This window comes from Setaria viridis, chromosome 9 (genome assembly GCF_005286985.2).
Source record: "Setaria viridis chromosome 9, Setaria_viridis_v4.0, whole genome shotgun sequence".
NCBI lineage: Eukaryota > Viridiplantae > Streptophyta > Magnoliopsida > Poales > Poaceae > Setaria > Setaria viridis.
This window is the reverse complement of record NC_048271.2, coordinates 55,074,980-55,091,859: the sequence shown is the minus strand read 5'-3', so window position 1 is coordinate 55,091,859 and position 16,880 is coordinate 55,074,980. Positions and strand designations below refer to the sequence as shown.

General features: G+C 53.5%; 3 protein-coding genes across 5 annotated transcripts; all 3 read left to right on the top strand.

The window, feature by feature from the left end:
* Positions 1-944: 944 nt before the first annotated feature.
* On the top strand, positions 945-6,442 carry LOC117839684 (homeobox protein BEL1 homolog). 3 transcript variants are annotated; one of them, XM_034720074.2, is made up of 6 exons: positions 945-1,179; positions 1,687-1,754; positions 1,866-2,648; positions 3,577-3,959; positions 4,935-4,995; positions 5,343-6,442. In XM_034720074.2, the coding sequence occupies exons 3-6, from the start codon at positions 1,929-1,931 to the stop codon at positions 6,039-6,041; spliced, it is 1,863 nt and encodes a 620-aa protein (XP_034575965.1). In that variant the 5' UTR covers positions 945-1,179; positions 1,687-1,754; positions 1,866-1,928; the 3' UTR covers positions 6,042-6,442. The 3 variants fall into 3 exon arrangements, with proteins under 3 accessions (XP_034575965.1, XP_034575967.1, XP_034575966.1); XM_034720076.2 differs by lacking the exon at positions 945-1,179 and adding an exon at positions 1,186-1,374; XM_034720075.2 differs by lacking the exon at positions 945-1,179 and having other exon boundaries at positions 1,381-1,754.
* Positions 6,443-6,598: 156 nt separating this feature from the next.
* LOC117839685 (uncharacterized) lies at positions 6,599-11,280 on the top strand. The gene is made up of 3 exons (XM_034720077.2): positions 6,599-10,506; positions 10,569-10,705; positions 10,796-11,280. Exons 1-2 carry the CDS (start codon positions 9,022-9,024, stop codon positions 10,695-10,697), a joined length of 1,614 nt encoding a protein of 537 aa, XP_034575968.1. The 5' UTR covers positions 6,599-9,021; the 3' UTR covers positions 10,698-10,705; positions 10,796-11,280.
* A 996-nt stretch (positions 11,281-12,276) lies between these two features.
* LOC117840149 (probable receptor-like protein kinase At5g24010) lies at positions 12,277-15,864 on the top strand. The gene has a single exon (XM_034720609.2). It carries the CDS (start codon positions 12,416-12,418, stop codon positions 14,996-14,998), a length of 2,583 nt encoding a protein of 860 aa, XP_034576500.1. The 5' UTR covers positions 12,277-12,415; the 3' UTR covers positions 14,999-15,864.
* The last annotated feature ends 1,016 nt before the right edge of the window (positions 15,865-16,880 follow it).

Genomic DNA, 16,880 nt, shown 5'->3' with positions numbered 1-16,880 from the left:
TTTGTGGGGAGAGCAAGCTATTGGTGCACACATATATGCCTTCTAAAGTTTGTTTTCTTTTTAACCAAATTCTTTACATGATTTATTTTTCTAGGAAAAAGATTCGCTAATTTCTATTATGAAAATAGCTATGCATATGATCGGATTTTACGTACGAGTTGAATGATCATACTGAGTGCCATCTTGTTAGTTCAGGTGAATCTAGTCCACGTCCTAAACTAGTGGCTGAATCTGGTAATACAGTGGTCAAATGCATACCAAGAATTTTTTTCGATTATAGTAAGTCGATCGAATTTTGAAATCTAAACCTCCACAAAACATCATCCAAGAGACAACACAGAATAAAACAACTATACTAGACCTGTGGTGGTACAAGATGAAGTTAATTGTAATGTTGCAGTGGTTGTATAAAGAGTTTAGCCATGCATGTGCTGGATTTATCGACATTGTACACGGACTGCAGACATAATAAGTTGATTGGTTTCTCATCCAACAAGTTCAACATCATTTATCAACATTGCACAGTCTTCAATTCTTACCTGGAAGATAGATTATATCTCACACTGTACCGTTTTTTTTAAAGGTCAGCGAATATATTTACTTTGGATTCATCAATAAATAAATCCAGAATGTAACTCGTGCTTCACTCGAAATGGTAGCTCCCAGCAATTTAGTGACTCAACTGAAGCTAGCCAGTAAGAAATGTAGTATCAATAGTTCGATCATCCTTTCCTTTTCTTTTTATTTTTTGTAAGTTGGAGAAAGCATTATTTGAGAACAAAACAATCTTCCAGCCTCTAGCAGCGCCAAGATGGTACACGTAGCAAATAAGTAGTTCTCCCTAGACATGTAAATCTAGCAAAAAGGGAAGCTGGGAGTAGAAGCAGTAACCCGCTTAATGATTAGCTAATCTGCCGTGGTGACGCGATTACCCCCTCCAGATACATACAAATACTGGCGCTACCCCTCGTGAGTCCAGAATCCAGATATTTGGATGGGATGCAGCTAGCAGTGTGGCACGCGGTGCAGAGAAGCATCAGAGGAAGTAGCAGTGGCAGCGGCAGGGCGGGGCGAGAGAGCTTGACGCGGCAACCACCACCCTCGCCGAGCTGAGGCTGCTGCCTGCGACTCTGCGAGAGGAGAGCTCATCAGCTCTCTCAGGAGTAGCTCGCTCGCCATGTATGCTTTTCCTGCCTGCCGTCGCCCCCACCTTTTTCCCGTTTCCTGCTCGCGCGCTTGCTTTTTCCTGCGATGAGATCTTTGGTTTGGTTGGTTTCTTTAAGACCCGGGCGTCCAAATCACCCCGCCTTTTGATCCCAATTTCCTCCTTTTCCCTGCCCTCCCAAGACAAAGCAAGATTCTTGCTTGTGCGAGGTAAAGGGGGCCCTATAGCTGCTACTATTTTGCCTAGCTGCTCTTGCCCCGCCCGGATTGCTAGCTACTTGCAACGCATCGTCTTTTATATTCACTTAGCTTAGCTTAGCTTAGCTTGCTTGTGTTTTCTGTGTCTGTCTATCTCCGTAGTATGTGTTGTGTCTTTCTCAATCGGATCGTATCGGTGCTGATCGATCGATGAGTGTTGTTCTTACTTACTAAGTAGCGCCATGGATCACTGCTGCTGCTCTCTGGTGGTACCACTGCTCAGTACTAACTGGGAACATCCCGCTCCTTCTTCTTCTCTTCTAGTTATGTCAGGAAAGATTTGGTCGGCCAGGCTCTCTCTCTGAAAGACCGCCACTTTTTGCACGACAAAAGTGAGTTCTCCCTTTCGTTGTTCCTACTCTTTGTTTCCCTGTGGTGCTGTGCTTCCCTCAGCTAGCTAGCCGCCGTGCTTTGCTGATTGCCGCCTTGCTTGTGTGTGCTAGCTTTAAGGGAGGAAGCCTTTCGGTGGCCTGCCTGCCGATCGAGCCTGCTGACGACGTACGGAGATGGCGCACGATCCCAACCTGGGTTTCGCGGACTACTTCTCGGCGGCGGCGGACGCCACGGCCATGGAGGAAGGGGCGCCGGAGCTCTACGGCTTGCACGCCGACATGGAGTTCCTCGGCAGCATGCGAGGAGGCCTGGCCGCCATGCCTGCCGCGGCTCACGGCCACGGTCACAGCAAGGCCGTGCTCGACGACGCGGGGCCCAACGGCGGCTCCGCGAACGCGGCCACCATGCAGTTCCTGAGCGCCGCCGGCCATCATCATCAGCAGCAGCCGAGCCAGGCGCCGCTGTCGCTGTCTCTGTGCCGGCCCGATGGCGGTGGCGTGGGCGTGACGTTGCACGAGCACCTCAGCGGCTCGTCCCGGCACCATCAGCAGCAGCACCCGGCGCCGGCGGCGTGGATGCAGAACGACTACACCGCGCCCACGCCGCAGGGGCCGCAGCACGCGGGCGCGTGGCACCTGCGCAGCTCCAAGTTCCTCGTCCCGGCGCAGCAGCTGCTGCAGGAGTTCTGCAGCCTCCCCGTCGACAGCGCCGCCGCCAGCAACAAGCGCGCCAAGGCGGTAACGGCAAAGCAGCCGTCGTCGCAGCAGCAGCAAGAAGACGGCGGCGAAGGGTCGTCGTCGTCGGCCTCCTGGGCCCCGTCGCCGCAGATCCAGGCCATGGACGCGCTGGAGCTGCAGCGGCTCAAGGACAAGCTCTACATCATGCTGGAAGAGGTGAGCGACCGACCGACCGATGATCGAAGCTAGCTAATCCTGATTAGGCGCTGGTCCAAGACGAATCTGAGGGGGGGAGGAAAAGGTAACAGGAAAGTACTAGGAGTTCAATTATGGTTGCCGGAAGGGTGCACCTGCGACTAGGGCAGGGAAGGGGCGCCATTCTGGGGCCTCGCCCTTCGCTTTTGGAAACCTCTATTCCCTCCCCCCGCTTAGGTATCTTCCATCCATCTCTCTACGCCACTGGGGCACGGGTCCCCTCCCTAGGCGCAGCCGGCCGGCCGGTCATACATGCAGCAGTGCTGGTGCAGCCTGCAGCGGACTCTCACACACAGTCTCTGCACAGCGCCATGACTCTGCGGGTGCAAGAGCTTGGAGCTAGCTGCCCTCCCTCTCTCTTCTGCATGCTGCTAGCAGTAGCAGCTCCATGGCCTCTTTCTCTTTGCACGCCCATCCCTTGCCATCAATGCCTCGGCTCGGCTCACACAGTCACACAACAAAATTTTACTGGTACTGTACACTGTAGGTGCTGCTGTCCTGCTGAGCAGTTGCACCAGGCAGCAGCTGCAGCTGCAGCTCGGTTCGTGCATGTGAATTGGACTTTGCAGAGTTCTATGTCCAGGGGCAGAGACGACTACAAGTTACCGCACTGGCAGTAGTGTTTACCGTTTCACTGTTACATTGACCATCACTTGTTACTGCGTCTACGTATCCGTGCTCTGTGGTCTGCGCTAGTCGTACTTGCGTACGAATCTTGCTAGTGGTCAGTGGAGCAGCAGCTAGCAGCATAGGAGTGGAAAAGTATGCGTCTGTCAAAACGTAAAATGTAACTCGATCGAGCTTGTTTCGTTACTTACTGCTCGATGGAGAGCATGTATTTTTTTGTACGGCCTTCGCTGATCGAAAGACGAAAACGTGTGTATGGCAGGTGGACAGGAGATACCGGAGGTACTGCGAGCTGATGCGGTCGCTGGCGGGCGGGTTCGAGGCGGTGGCCGGGGAGCGCGCGGCGGCGGCGTACACGGCGCTAGCGTCGCGCACGATCTCGCGGCACTTCCGGAGCCTGCGGGACGGGATCGTGGCGCAGCTGCAGGCGGCGCGCAAGGCGCTCGGGGAGAAGGACGTGTCCGTGCCCGGGATGACGCGCGGGGACACGCCCCGGCTCAGGGTGCTCGACCAGTGCATCCGCCAGCAGAAGGCGCTCACCCAGGCCGGCATGATGGAGAGCCACCCATGGCGACCCCAGCGTGGCCTCCCCGAGCGCGCCGTCACCATCCTCCGCGCCTGGCTCTTCGAGCACTTCCTGCACCCGTAAGCGCGCGCGCACACACACACCATGATTATGCTTAGTACACATGCATACATGCATTTAAAGTTTTTCATCAGTTATATATTGATCTTTTTAAGCTTACAATTAACATGCTGTGTGCAACAACAAGTGCAAGCCAGCTATAGATCGATAGCAATACTAGACTATTATTTGTAGCTTGTACTTAAGCTAGCGAGCAACCAAGCTACTGATGCAAGTAATCACGTCACTAAGCTTGTTGTCACTGGTCCTCTCAAAAAAAGCTTGTAGTCACTCGTACGTGCTACTGTCTCCATCCCAAATTACTTTTCGTTTTAACTTTAGGTACATAGTATTTGCTACGTATCTATGCATAATATATATCTAACTGCGTAATAAAAGCTATGTATCTAGAAAAATAAAAAATAATAGTAATTTGGGACGGCGGGAGTACTAGCTTAGCGTAAGTTTATTAGCACGGGACCATTAGTTTAATTGTGATGGTATCTGCTAATCCGCTTAATTTCCTTGGTACGATTTGTTCCACAGCATTGTTCTTTTCCGGCCCACAATGTGTCTTGGCCAGTAGTACGTGCGTGCTGCCGCATCAAATGAATGCTTTGATCAAATAATGGCCATTTGCAAAATCTGTCCAGCGGATGCTACTTAAGCATAGACATAATGTCACGTGCCCTTGCTAATTCGGTGATGCCAGCTAACTACCTACCTTACTCGTGTACTTAATTATCACGTAGGAGTACGCGTATCCTTCTCATTCTTAAGTTAGTTTTATTACTAAGAAATATAATTACATGTGTTTGGTTCATATGATTTAATTTAGTGCTTGTAACTTTTATTCTGAGCTCGTAGTACTACTTCACAATAGTGCATGCAATGCGTATATTAGTATTTTGTTTTTTCAGAAAAAAATTAAACATGGAACTCAAACTAATATTTTGTTTGTGTGTATGTCTTGCTCAAATTATCTCATCAATCAGGTATCCAAGCGACGTGGATAAGCACATTTTGGCTCGCCAGACAGGCCTCTCAAGGAGCCAGGTACGTGCATACTCTAGCTCAGCTCAACTAGCTAGCTTTAGAATCCAACATCCATTCCTATACAAAAAGCTAAAAGGGAAGGAAGAAATTTCAACCTTGCCGTGTTGTTTGCATCGACCGGGTGCGGGTGTTTGAGAATAATACGACGACGTGTGCTAAACTTGTATGGGCGCTGATTCGATCGGCGTCGCGTGGATGACACATCAATTCATTGGTTGCTATGTCATGGTCGCGCCATGTCCTCTTGTGCTTGCAAACGTTTCGGGAAAAGATTCCTTTCTTTTAAGCATCCATGATCCGTGTACCTCTCACTACAACGACGCCGATGGATGGCATGTGTGCCGCAGGTGTCCAACTGGTTCATCAATGCCCGGGTGAGGCTGTGGAAGCCGATGGTGGAGGAGATGTACGTGGAGGAGATGAAGGACGGCCAGCTGGACGACGGCGGCGGCAGCGGGGGGCAGCACAGCGTAAACCCTAACCCTAGCAGCAGCCACGCCTCCGAGGCGCACGGCGGCGGCGCCGCCGGGGGGCGCGAGGTGGCTGATGGCGGGGAGAACGGTGTCGACCGGAAGCCGACGCGGGCGCAGCTCATGCACGACACGGGGTCGCTAGCCTCGGTCGTGAACATCGGCGGCGCGGGCGGCGGCGTCTCGCGGCTCGCGAACTTCGGCATCATGGACCACCTCGACTTCGACGCGTACGGCGGCGGCGACCAGCACAACCACCAGCAGGCCGGGGGCTTCGGCGGCGTGTCCCTGACGCTGGGCCTGCAGCAGCACGACTTCCACGACGGCGGCGGCGTGAACATCGCGTTCGGCGCGCCGCCGTCGTCCGCGCACCACCACGGCGGCGGCGGCGCGGGGTACCTGTTCGCGGCGGTAGGCGGCCAGCAGATGGACGGCGGCGTGCACCAGGGGCACGGACACCACGTCCAGTTCGGCGCGGCGGGTGGCATCGACGGCGAGGCGCCGCCGCACGCCGGGCAGGACCACTACCGGAGTCTCGGCGCCGGGTTCCACCTGCTGCGCGACCTGGCCGGGTGACAGATGCAGCGGCCGATCGATCGAGCTGCGGGTGAGTTGTGACCGATGGGGATGTCGTACCGGCGCCTAGCGGACGGCGTGCGCGCGCTCCAGTATTTGTTTGGCTTTTTGGTGGCTTTGCTTGCCTGATGCCGCTCCCGGTCCCGGCGCGGCGCGCGGCGGGTCTCGATCGATCGCCACCGCCGAGTTGGCCGGGGGGCTTGCTGCCTGCTGCCTGAGTTATGTAGCGTGTGTACAGAATGGAATCGAGAGCAGTTTGGACGCGCGCAGGCGCAGTTAGCCGGTCGGAACTGTATAGCTAGCTAGTGGACAAAAGCATTGCATGCAAGTTAATTGTTTGCCAAATTGGTGAAGGATTCAACAACTCAATTTATGCAGGCGATATGGTGTTGCTGGTAGAATGAGAATGCTCGTCAGTTCATCTGTTCATGCATGGAAGGAACCGCAGAAAAGTCTTGCATACATACGGTTTCTGTTGCATTGGTTCTTTACCCAGTTCTCCTGCAGTTTTACGGACATGCAATATGCGCAAGGATTGAACCAAAGCTAGCTGTAACCTTCTTATGACACTTTCAAGCATATAAATGAGCCTCATAGAAAAACATATTAATGACTAACTATAGGCCCCACCTTGACAGGGCTCCGGCTCACCCTAAAATGTGGAGAAGCTGGAGGAGAAGCTGGAGGAGCCATTTTTTCCCCCTCCGGTTTCTTAGTAGCAAACAGCTCCGGCTCCTCTAGTGCTCCAGCGAGGAGCCGCAGGAGAAGTCGGAGCCGAAGCACTACTAAAGGGGCTCATACTAACATAGTGCACATACATGCTAGTACATGCCGTACCCGTATAAAAAAGGGAAAAGCAGTGATAAATAAAATGTAATAGTATATATAAATAAGTATATTTGGCCGCTTGAAGAATCAAATATGTACAATAATCAGCAAGTGAATAAATATCAACAGGCTTTTTTGTAGAGAAAAAACAGCAAATTCAAATAAATACCAAGCATGATCGAGCATGATGAGTTATTGTCAAATACATAAATTAGAGAGGTCAGATCGCAATCGTCGTAGCCCAGCCGTGCGTGTCAAATAGTTAATCTTGGGTTGCTTGCTGCAACACTGCTCAACCAGCAATCATTAGGCACACATAAGCAACAACTTAAATTACATTTGTTCAGACCGCAATGAGGGATTTGTGTAAAGCTCCGGAGATTTGGTCAGGTAGGATGTCACTTTCGTAATCTGCCAATTTCTGGCGTCACAACAGGGAGAAGAACAAAAGATGTCCATCACAAATGCTGTTGCCGCAGAACACTTCGTCAGTAGTAGACTAGTAGCATTGCGCTTTACATATCCAAAGATTCGTCCTTGTACACAGGAACTAGTGCAAATCACCTTTTCAAAGAAGCAGCATATATCTCCAGCGAGGGGCAAAACTGTCTCTGGCTGTATACTACCGGCTCCTCACTGAAACAACACTGCACTCCGAAGTAGTAACAAGTCTGTGCCATCCTGGTATTTAAAAAATCGCCAAATCCAAAAGTTACGTTAGGGATTTTCACCATTTAGTTCGAAATTTGAACTGAACCTGGTCTACAATTTGAATTCAAACACTAGCCCGCCGTGTGGAAAGAAGAAACCAAATAGGTTAGATTCGAGATTTGGCCCTCAGTTTTTTTTGTGAAACCCTAAAGTTTTTTTTTTCAGTTGCCTCCGTGATGCCCAATTCGAGCAACTAATTTGACCATCAAGCCAGGTTTGTTGATTAATTTTGAACTTGTTTCACTCAAGTATTTAATTTATTTTTCCCCTATGGTTATCTGGCTAGACCATCATATTATATGAACGATAATAATTAGGTTCGTGAAGTTGAAAAGTCACTCAAGGAATATGATCAATAACATTTTGTTCAAAAAGTTGATTACTCCTACCTTCTAGATCTTAGACAGAAATAATCTAATTCTTCTTCAGTCGACAGTAGGAGGCAGCGCGATTTGGAGAGGTGGTTAGGGTTTCGGAGTTTCAATGTTCACAGGTGACATTTAGGGTTAAAGGGAGGTTTTGGTGGTGGCCATACCTATGGTGTGTATTGGTGTGCGTCATGTCATCGGCCTCTCTAGCTATTTGCTAGGGTTATATGCTAGAGAGTGGAGCGGGGAGCGAAATTGTTATCCGATCAAGGAAGAAGAGAGGAGCACTGTCCCATCCAGATTGAGAATATATGTCAGCTACTCCTTCTGTCCCAAATTACTATTCATTTACTTAGCAAATGCCATGCACCTAAAAAAGTCAAAATGAATAGTAATTTGGGATGGAGGGAGTAGGAAAAAAACACAGTGGCAGGTTTGGGTAATATAGTTACCTGGAACACACATCCTTCTCCACTTCCACTTGTACGGATGTGAATAGGGTTATAGGGTGCGGAAGGTAAAGGGCAAAGGCAGCAAATATGGATTAGTTTCCAGGATGCATGCGATCAATTCGGTGAAGGCAAAAATAAAGTTTCAGCTGAACAAGTGTTTTTATATCATCTTAGACTTGGGCCAAAAAGCAGCGTGACAATCACAACAAAGTCTAGTACAGCCAAAGATGGATATATAGCGAGGTACATCTCGAACCTGCAGATACATAGCGAGGTTAACTGATACTAGCTGACTGGACCAAAGCAGGAGGACATGGAGAGAGTGAACAACGATCCTACACAAAGGCGATTTGGCCATTGACCAGGCTATTTATAGTATTGTAGAAACAAAATCAGATTATGGTAAACCCCATTGGGATGTGCACACATTATGCCGCCGTCGCCGCGCAACACCTGTCCAGTCCTCCTCAGACTTTGGCCACAAACACGTACGTCGACTGCAACGGACGAACACTGCACAGCGAGCTGCTATATTAAACCATGCCATCATTGGCGTTGGCGATCATCGCTCGCTGCTCCTTTTGGCCCCGCCATCATCATCGCAGGCGTCCTTGATTTGGCATGAAAGGAGGAGGCGCCATTGTCATGCACTCCGCCGCCGGCAAGCAGCAGGCGCTCAAGTCCAAGACCTCCTCCTTGTTCCTCTACATCCTCCTCCTCTACATACTCCTGCCCGTGCTGGTGCTCTACGTGGCCGCGCTCGCCGTCTCCCCGTTCTACTCCCGCCCGTGCCCGCCGGGCAGCGGTGCCGCCGTCTCTCGTCTCGCGGCCGCGGCGGATGCCAAGGGGAATAATGCCGGCAGGTCGTCGTCGTCGTCTACATCGGCCATGCTTTCGCCGCCAACAAAGGCCCGGCCGAATCCGAAGCCGTCCGAGGACGCCGCGCCGACCGGGCTGCGCCACATCGTGTTCGGCATCGGCGCGTCGTCGTCGCTCTGGGCGAGCCGGCGGGAGTACATCAAGGTGTGGTGGCGGCCGGGTGAGATGCGCGGCTTCGTGTGGCTGGACAAGCCGGTGCCGGAGCTCTACTCCAGGAACGCCTCCACGGGGCTCCCCGGCATCAGGATCAGCGCCAACACGTCCGGGTTCCCCTACACGCACGGCGCCGGCAGCCGGTCGGCTCTGCGGATCACGCGCATCGTCTCGGAGAGCTTCCGTCTGGGCCTCCCGGGCGCCCGGTGGTTCGTCATGGGCGACGACGACACGGTGTTCTTCCCGGACAACCTGGCGGAGGTGCTGTCCCGGTACGATCACACGCAGCCGTACTACATCGGGAGCCCGTCGGAGAGCCACATCCAGAACCTCATCTTCTCGTACGGCATGGCGTTCGGCGGCGGCGGGTTCGCCGTGAGCGCGGCGCTGGCGGCGCAGCTTGCGCGCATGCAGGACGGTTGCATCCAGCGGTACCCCGCGCTGCACGGCAGCGACGACCGCGTCCACGCGTGCATGTCGGAGCTGGGCGTGCCCCTGACGTGGCACCCCGGGTTCCACCAGTGCGACCTGTGGGGCGATGTGCTGGGCCTCCTGGGCGCGCACCCGGTGGCGCCGCTGGTGACGCTGCACCACCTCGACTTTTTGCAGCCGGTGTTCCCGACGGTGAAGTCGCGGACGACGGCGCTGCGGCGGCTGTTCGCGGGGCCCGTGGCGCTGGACCCGGCCGCCGTAGCGCAGCAGTCGGTGTGCTACGACGGCGGCAAGGAGTGGACGGTGTCGGTGGCGTGGGGGTTCGCGGTGGTGGTGGTGCGCGGGGTGCTGTCGCCGCGGGAGATGGAGACGCCGATGCGGACCTTCCTCAACTGGTACCGCCGCGCCGACTACACGGCATACGCGTTCAACACCCGGGCCGTGGCGCGCCAGCCCTGCCAGAGGCCGCAGGTGCACTACATGCGCCAGTCGCGGCTGGACCGGCGGCGGAACACCACGGTGACCGAGTACGAGCGCCACCGCGTGCCCGCCGCGCCGTGCCGGTGGCGCATCCCGGACCCGGCCGCGCTGCTGGACCGCGTCGTCGTGCTCAAGAAGCCCGACCCCGACCTCTGGAAACGGGTATGCACGCTGCCGGAAAACGTTATTGTGCGTCGTGTCATGTTGTTGATCTGACGGGAAAGTTGCGTTGCGCCGTGCATTCTCCGAGGAGGAACTGCTGCAGGGTGGTGTCGTCGCCGACCAAGGGGAAGGACCGGAGGATGACCATCGACGTCGGTGTCTGCAGAGAAGGCGAGTTCGCCAGGGTTTAGGAACACAGGTCTGTTCTTTTTTAAAAAATATATAGAAAAATGGAATGAGAATGAAAAACTGTATTTGAAGTTTGAACTCATATCTGGCGCGTCCGCAGTCGGCGCAGGGGAAGTAGGAGTCAGAATGGACGGCGAAATGGGAGCGAGAAAGAGTGGCCCAAGGAATGAGCGGTTGGGATCCACAAATCATGGCGCGCAAAAAGTTGTGAGATCGGGCAGGTCGGATCAGGACTTGAGGAATCAGGACAGGATCGAGTGATCGGTTCGGCCACTAACGTGCTGTCACTTGTCAGTGCACTGATGAAGTGTACTACTAGTCCTAAGCTGATGTAAATTTTAGTGGTGTGTGTAAGGTAAACGGGACGAGTACTTGGCGATGTGAAATTCCACAGACGGCAAAATGTAGACGTTATTGCTAAAATTTCCCCGCAGATACCCTGGGGCCAGCCGGCCCGAGACCGAGGCAGAAACATGATGGGCCTTTGCATATTTGGACCCATTAAGGGCTACAAGTACGAAGTTTGTGTTGGATTGGGCCTATTGTCATATCGGCCTGGTGGGTTGTTCTTTTTTTCATAACGGAATAAACCAATGTTGCTCCAAAGAAAATAACAATACCCCAGCCGTTACATTCATCAAAGGTGTAGAAAAGCGATACTTTCTGACAGTTTCCACATAGCCAATACGCATCGTCCTAGTAAAGGAGGCTGTTTAAGTGTGAGGTGCTCAACATCACAAAGATAAACCGTAGCAAAACATTTCTGATGTGTCATTGAAAGGCAACAATATAGAACAACATAAGCACATCGCCCGCATAGAAAGAAGAGTGTGTATCTCGTGAAAATAGCTTAAATATTGAAAACGCTGAAAATTCATCTAAAACATACTTTGAAGTTTTGGAACAAAAAACTTGGCACACCCACCACGCATAAATTTGGAGCCTAACCAATGTTACTCTAGTGATTTAATTGAATGCACAATGGCTCGCTCGGACTGCCTACAACCAAAGTAGAGTCATTATTCGACATTCAGAAAATTTCAGGTTTTCTCCCTTGGTGCTGTAAATTTGTATTGTTTGGAAGATGCTAGCCTGCAACATGCCTGTTTCTGCTAGAGAATCACTACTATGCACATATATTGATGTATGTACATAAGCATACATGGAGATGCTTGATGTTATCTTGTGTGAAGTTTTTGCTCCCTTTGCTATGCACATATAGACATTCATCTAGTAAATATATAACGTTTAGGATAAGTAAATTGGTTTTTTAACTACTATATTTATCTATATAAATGTTATATATTTAAAGACGAAGCTAGTATTGTGCTTAAAAAAGTTATCACATAAGTAGTCATAAGTTTTTTAAAGACCGGAAAAGACCACTTGTCTCTCCAAAGAAGAGAACAAAACTCTACAATAAGCTGCTGCCTTTTCAGCCGAGTGGAACACATGGCTGACCAGAGTGGGCGCGCGCACAAAGGAGTTTGGACGCAACCAGCCAGTCTCCGACCCTCCGTCGTCCATTCCACTCGAGTCCAGCACGCGGTGTCTTGTCTACCATCACCGTGTCCTTCTCCCACCATCCAAGTCCACCTTCCCCGTGCCCGACTCCACACACCACTCAACTCGGTCGTCCTCGCCGCACTTGCTTATCCTCCCCTTCGTCGCCCGCCACCCCCACAGCCGGCACGCCTCCACTACCACCACCACCACCTCAATGGCTGTCCTCGTCATCCTCCTCCTCGCCACCTCCCTCCCGTCCACCGCCCTCCCCGCCTTCTCCCCGGCCTTCTCCTACTTCCTCGCCTGCGGCGCCTCCTCCGGCGTCTCCTTCCCGCGCGACAGCCCAGCGCGCAATTTCACCCCGGACGACAAGTTCTTGGCCTCCTCGCGTGCCCAGGCGCTGACGGACGCCAACGCCAACAGCGCCTCCTCACAGCTCTACGCCGCCGCGCGCGCCTCGACCTCGGCCTTCTCCTACAATCTTGATATCCACGACGACTCCGCCGCGTTCCTCGTCCTCCGCCTCCACTTCTTCCCTTTCGCCGCCTCGCAATCCGGCGTAAGCATCTCGTCCGCGCGCTTCGCAGTCTCTGTTCGGGACGCGTACACTCGGGACGCGTACACCGTGCTGTCCTCCTTCACGCCGCCGAGCGCCGGCGTCGTCAAGGAGTTCTTCATCCCGGCCGGCGGCCCCGGCGACTTCCGCGTCATGTTCACGCCGGACCCCGGCTCGGCCGCGTTCGTGAACGCCGTCGAGCTGTTCCCGGCTCCGGCGGAGCTGCTGTGGAACAGCACGAGCCCGGTGACGCCGGTGGGCGCCGCGGCGAACGTAGCCACGTGGCGGCAGCAAGCGCTGGAGACGGTGTACCGCCTCAACGTGGGCGGCCCCAAGGTGAGCAAGGAGAACGACACGCTGTGGCGGACATGGCACCCCGACGACCCCTTCCTCTTCGGCCCCCCGGGGCTCTCGATGGTGAACACGACGAGCACCAAGATCGCGTTCATCGACTACACCAGCGAGGTGGCGCCGGACATTGTCTACAAGTCGCAGCGCGCGACGAACCCGTCGGCGGGCAGGGCATCGCTGCAACCGCCGCTTTTCAACATCACGTGGACCTTCCCGGCGGAAGCAAGGTCCAACTACCTCGTCCGTCTCCACTTCTGCGACTACGAGCCGTTGAACAGCGTCGTCGGCGAAGGCATCATGTTCAACGTCTTCATCGGCCCAGACATTGGTACCCAAGACCTGATGCCGACGAAGACAATCGCGACGCAGGCGAACCAGCAGGCCTTTTACCTGGACTACGCGGCCACGGCGCCGAACACCGGGAACCTCACCGTCAGCATCGGCAAGTCGGTCAAGAGCAGCTCCACCGAAGGCGGCTTCCTGAACGGGCTGGAGATCATGCAGCTGCGACCTTCGGATAATTTGAGCTCGAGCACCACCAAGAGGACCGTCTTGATCGTCACGCTCTCGGCCGTGCTCGGCGCCTCCGTCCTCGCGTGCGCCGCGCTCTGCCTGATCGTCCTGCTGCGGAGGAGGAGACGCCGCCATGTGCCGCGGCCCGCGCCGGAGGTGGAGAAGGATGGCAGCACCCTGCCTTGGTCGCCCTACACACAGGACAGCTCCGGGTGGCCCGTGGAGCCGTCGAGCCGGTCCGGCGGCGAGGGCACGACCGGCGCGATGCAGAGGATGGGCACGCAGCTGCACATCCCGCTGGAGGAGCTCAAGGCGGCCACGGACAACTTCCACGAGCGCAACCTGATCGGCGTGGGCGGGTTCGGCAACGTGTACCGGGGCGTGCTCCGGGACGGCACCCGCGTGGCGGTGAAGCGCGCGACGCGGGCTTCCAAGCAGGGTCTCCCCGAGTTCCAGACGGAGATCGTGGTGCTGTCCCGCATCCGGCACCGGCACCTGGTGTCCCTGATCGGCTACTGCAACGAGCAGGCGGAGATGATCCTGGTGTACGAGTACATGGAGCAGGGCACGCTGCGGAGCCACCTGTACGGTCCCGGCTCCGGCGACGCGCCGCCGCTGTCGTGGAAGCAGCGGCTGGAGGTCTGCATCGGCGCGGCGCGGGGGCTGCACTACCTGCACACGGGCTACTCCGAGAACATCATCCACCGCGACGTCAAGTCCACCAACATCCTCCTCGGCGACGGCTTCATCGCCAAGGTGGCCGACTTCGGGCTGTCCCGCGTTGGCCCGTCGTTCGGGGAGACGCACGTGAGCACGGCGGTGAAGGGCAGCTTCGGGTACCTGGACCCGGAGTACTTCAAGACGCAGCAGCTGACGGACCGCTCCGACGTCTACTCCTTCGGGGTGGTGCTGTTCGAGGTGCTGTGCGCGCGGCCGGTGATCGACCAGGCGCTGGAGCGGGAGCAGATCAACCTGGCGGAGTGGGCCGTGACGTGGCAGCGGCGCGGGCAGCTGGACAAGATCGCCGACCCGCGGATCGCCGGGCAGGTGAACGAGAACTCGCTGCGCAAGTTTGCCGAGACGGCGGAGAGGTGCCTGGCGGACTACGGGCAGGAGCGGCCGTCCATGGGCGACGTGCTCTGGAACCTCGAGTACTGCCTGCAGCTGCAGGAGACGCACGTGCGCCGGGACGCCTTCGAGGACAGCGGCGCCGCGGGAGCGCAGTTCCCCGAGGACGTGGTGGTGCCGCGATGGGTGCCGTCGTCCACGAGCTTCCTGACCACGGGCGATCCCGACGAGACCGCCGTCAGCGTCACCGACGTGGGCGCCGCCAACAGCAAGGTCTTCTCCCAGCTCAGCAGCGGCGAGGGCCGGTGAGCTGCCAATCCGAGTCACGTTCAGAATTCACTCATCGCAGCATCCAAGAAACTCAGTCAGAGCTGCTGCTGAATTCGCTAATCTGCAAGAAAATCTTGCGAAGCAACTGTTGCTGTCCCTACCCTGTTGCATCACGGGCAATCCATGCTCGTTCTAATGCAAACGGCCAAAACAAATTGACTAGTGAGTAGTGATTGATTGAGCTATATACTTATATAATTCATTAGATGCTCTTCAGCCTGTACGAATGTTCGCATGGGAACAAAACTTTTGGGGCCTTTTCTTTCTTCTCAGCTCTCAAGTGGTCACACTCATACACCACGCAGCCAGGTAGTACAGTATTGTAGAACAAAGCAAGGAGCCAAAGAAGTTTGGCCTGAAGAATTATCATTTCTCAGTGGGGACATGTCGTTCAGTGGTTGTCAACGTGTGTTCAACGTCACACTGATGCTCGCCGGATTCTTGTGTTCACCGACGGTTCCGTCCGTGTTATGTCAGTTGCCAGGTCCACTCAATTGGATATCGTTGTTCCCAGGTTATCAGCTGAACATTCGTCAGTTTGGTCAAAAGACTACTTACATACACAACTGGCTCAGAGCAATAAACAATATTTCAACTGGATTAATGGCGCCGTGGAGACCAGGGAAATGAGTGGGAAAATCGGAACACGGTTAAGGGTTGGCAAAAAAAGAACGAACAATCTCTGCCGCGCTCGAGCATTTTTGCTTTTGCCGTCCGATCTGCCATCCTCAGTGTTGGTTTGTTTGTTTTGTTTGCTTGTTGACATATGGGCTCACTTTGTCATATATATTATTTTGCATTTTTTGGGAACCGCGCCTGTTTTTTAGCAGGGAGGTTGCCGCTTACGTTATCTGGTGTCTGCTCATTCATTTCTGTTCGTGCGCTTCCTCTTCGGCTTCTTTCAGGTAGGCAATAACTCTAGGGTTTGACGATCCCCTTCGATTCATCCGTTGTTTTTGCAATAGATGATCCCCCGTATGATGCCTGTTGCCTAGTTGATTTGAATCAGTTTTTCGCGCACGATTAGATCCCCAGCGATGAGATTTTACCCATGTTCTAACTGTTTAGTTCATCTTCTAGCTCCTGATTCGTTATGCTCGATTGACCTGTTGTTTTTGTGATTCCACGCTTAGTAGATGATCCCCTTATGCTGCTTGTTTTGCTAGTTGATTTGAATCATCTTTTTGCGCACGATTAGAACCCCAGTGAGGATTTCCCCTATGTTCTTACTATTCACTTCATCGTCTAGCTTCTGATTCATCGATGATCCACCCGTTGTTTTTGCGATTCCGCCTAGCAGATTAATCTCGTATGCTGATTACATGTTTAATCGATTTGAACCATCACCTGTGCTTAGATTGGAGAGCTTTTTGAGGCAATTTTTTTTTGTGAATCAGTGCTAGGATAACCGTGAGCACACCTAAGTGATTCACTAGCAAATCCCCCTCGTAAAACTCATAATTTTTGATGTTTTTCCCAAATTTGTGCCTCACCTAGGGTTTATCAAAATTCTCAAAATTGATGTTGGATTCTAATATTTTGGGATTCTTCTTCTCGATCTGTTTATCCTTGAGGATATGAGCTTGTGGCTCTATTTTCAGATCGATCAGATTTGCCTCGATGTGTTTTGGCTAATTTCCTTGCAAAAATAATCTTACTTGCGGAGGTACTCTCTAGCGTTGCAGTGATTTGTCCAGTCAACAGCTACAGCAGCAATAACTTTTGGTTCTTGTTTTGTGTAGTGATTGCACAATTTGCTTTTTGCTCTTGTTCGTCTCTGCAACAAGACTAACTTGTTTAGTTGCTTGCTTCTCCGTTTTTCAAGCAGCGCCGATATTTCTCCATTGGTTAGCCGTCAGGC

Bases quoted from the DNA above. Each gene is read 5' to 3' on its own strand.
- LOC117839684 (XM_034720074.2), top strand. From the start codon at position 1,929: ATGGCGCACGATCCCAACCTGGGTTTCGCGGACTACTTCTCGGCGGCG. The intron at 2,649-3,576 runs GTGAGCGACCGA...TGTGTATGGCAG, and splicing joins TCTACATCATGCTGGAAGAG to GTGGACAGGAGATACCGGAG. The intron at 3,960-4,934 runs GTAAGCGCGCGC...CTCATCAATCAG, and splicing joins TTCGAGCACTTCCTGCACCC to GTATCCAAGCGACGTGGATA.
- LOC117839685 (XM_034720077.2), top strand. From the start codon at position 9,022: ATGAAAGGAGGAGGCGCCATTGTCATGCACTCCGCCGCCGGCAAGCAG. The intron at 10,507-10,568 runs GTATGCACGCTG...CTGACGGGAAAG, and splicing joins ACCCCGACCTCTGGAAACGG to TTGCGTTGCGCCGTGCATTC.
- LOC117840149 (XM_034720609.2), top strand. From the start codon at position 12,416: ATGGCTGTCCTCGTCATCCTCCTCCTCGCCACCTCCCTCCCGTCCACC.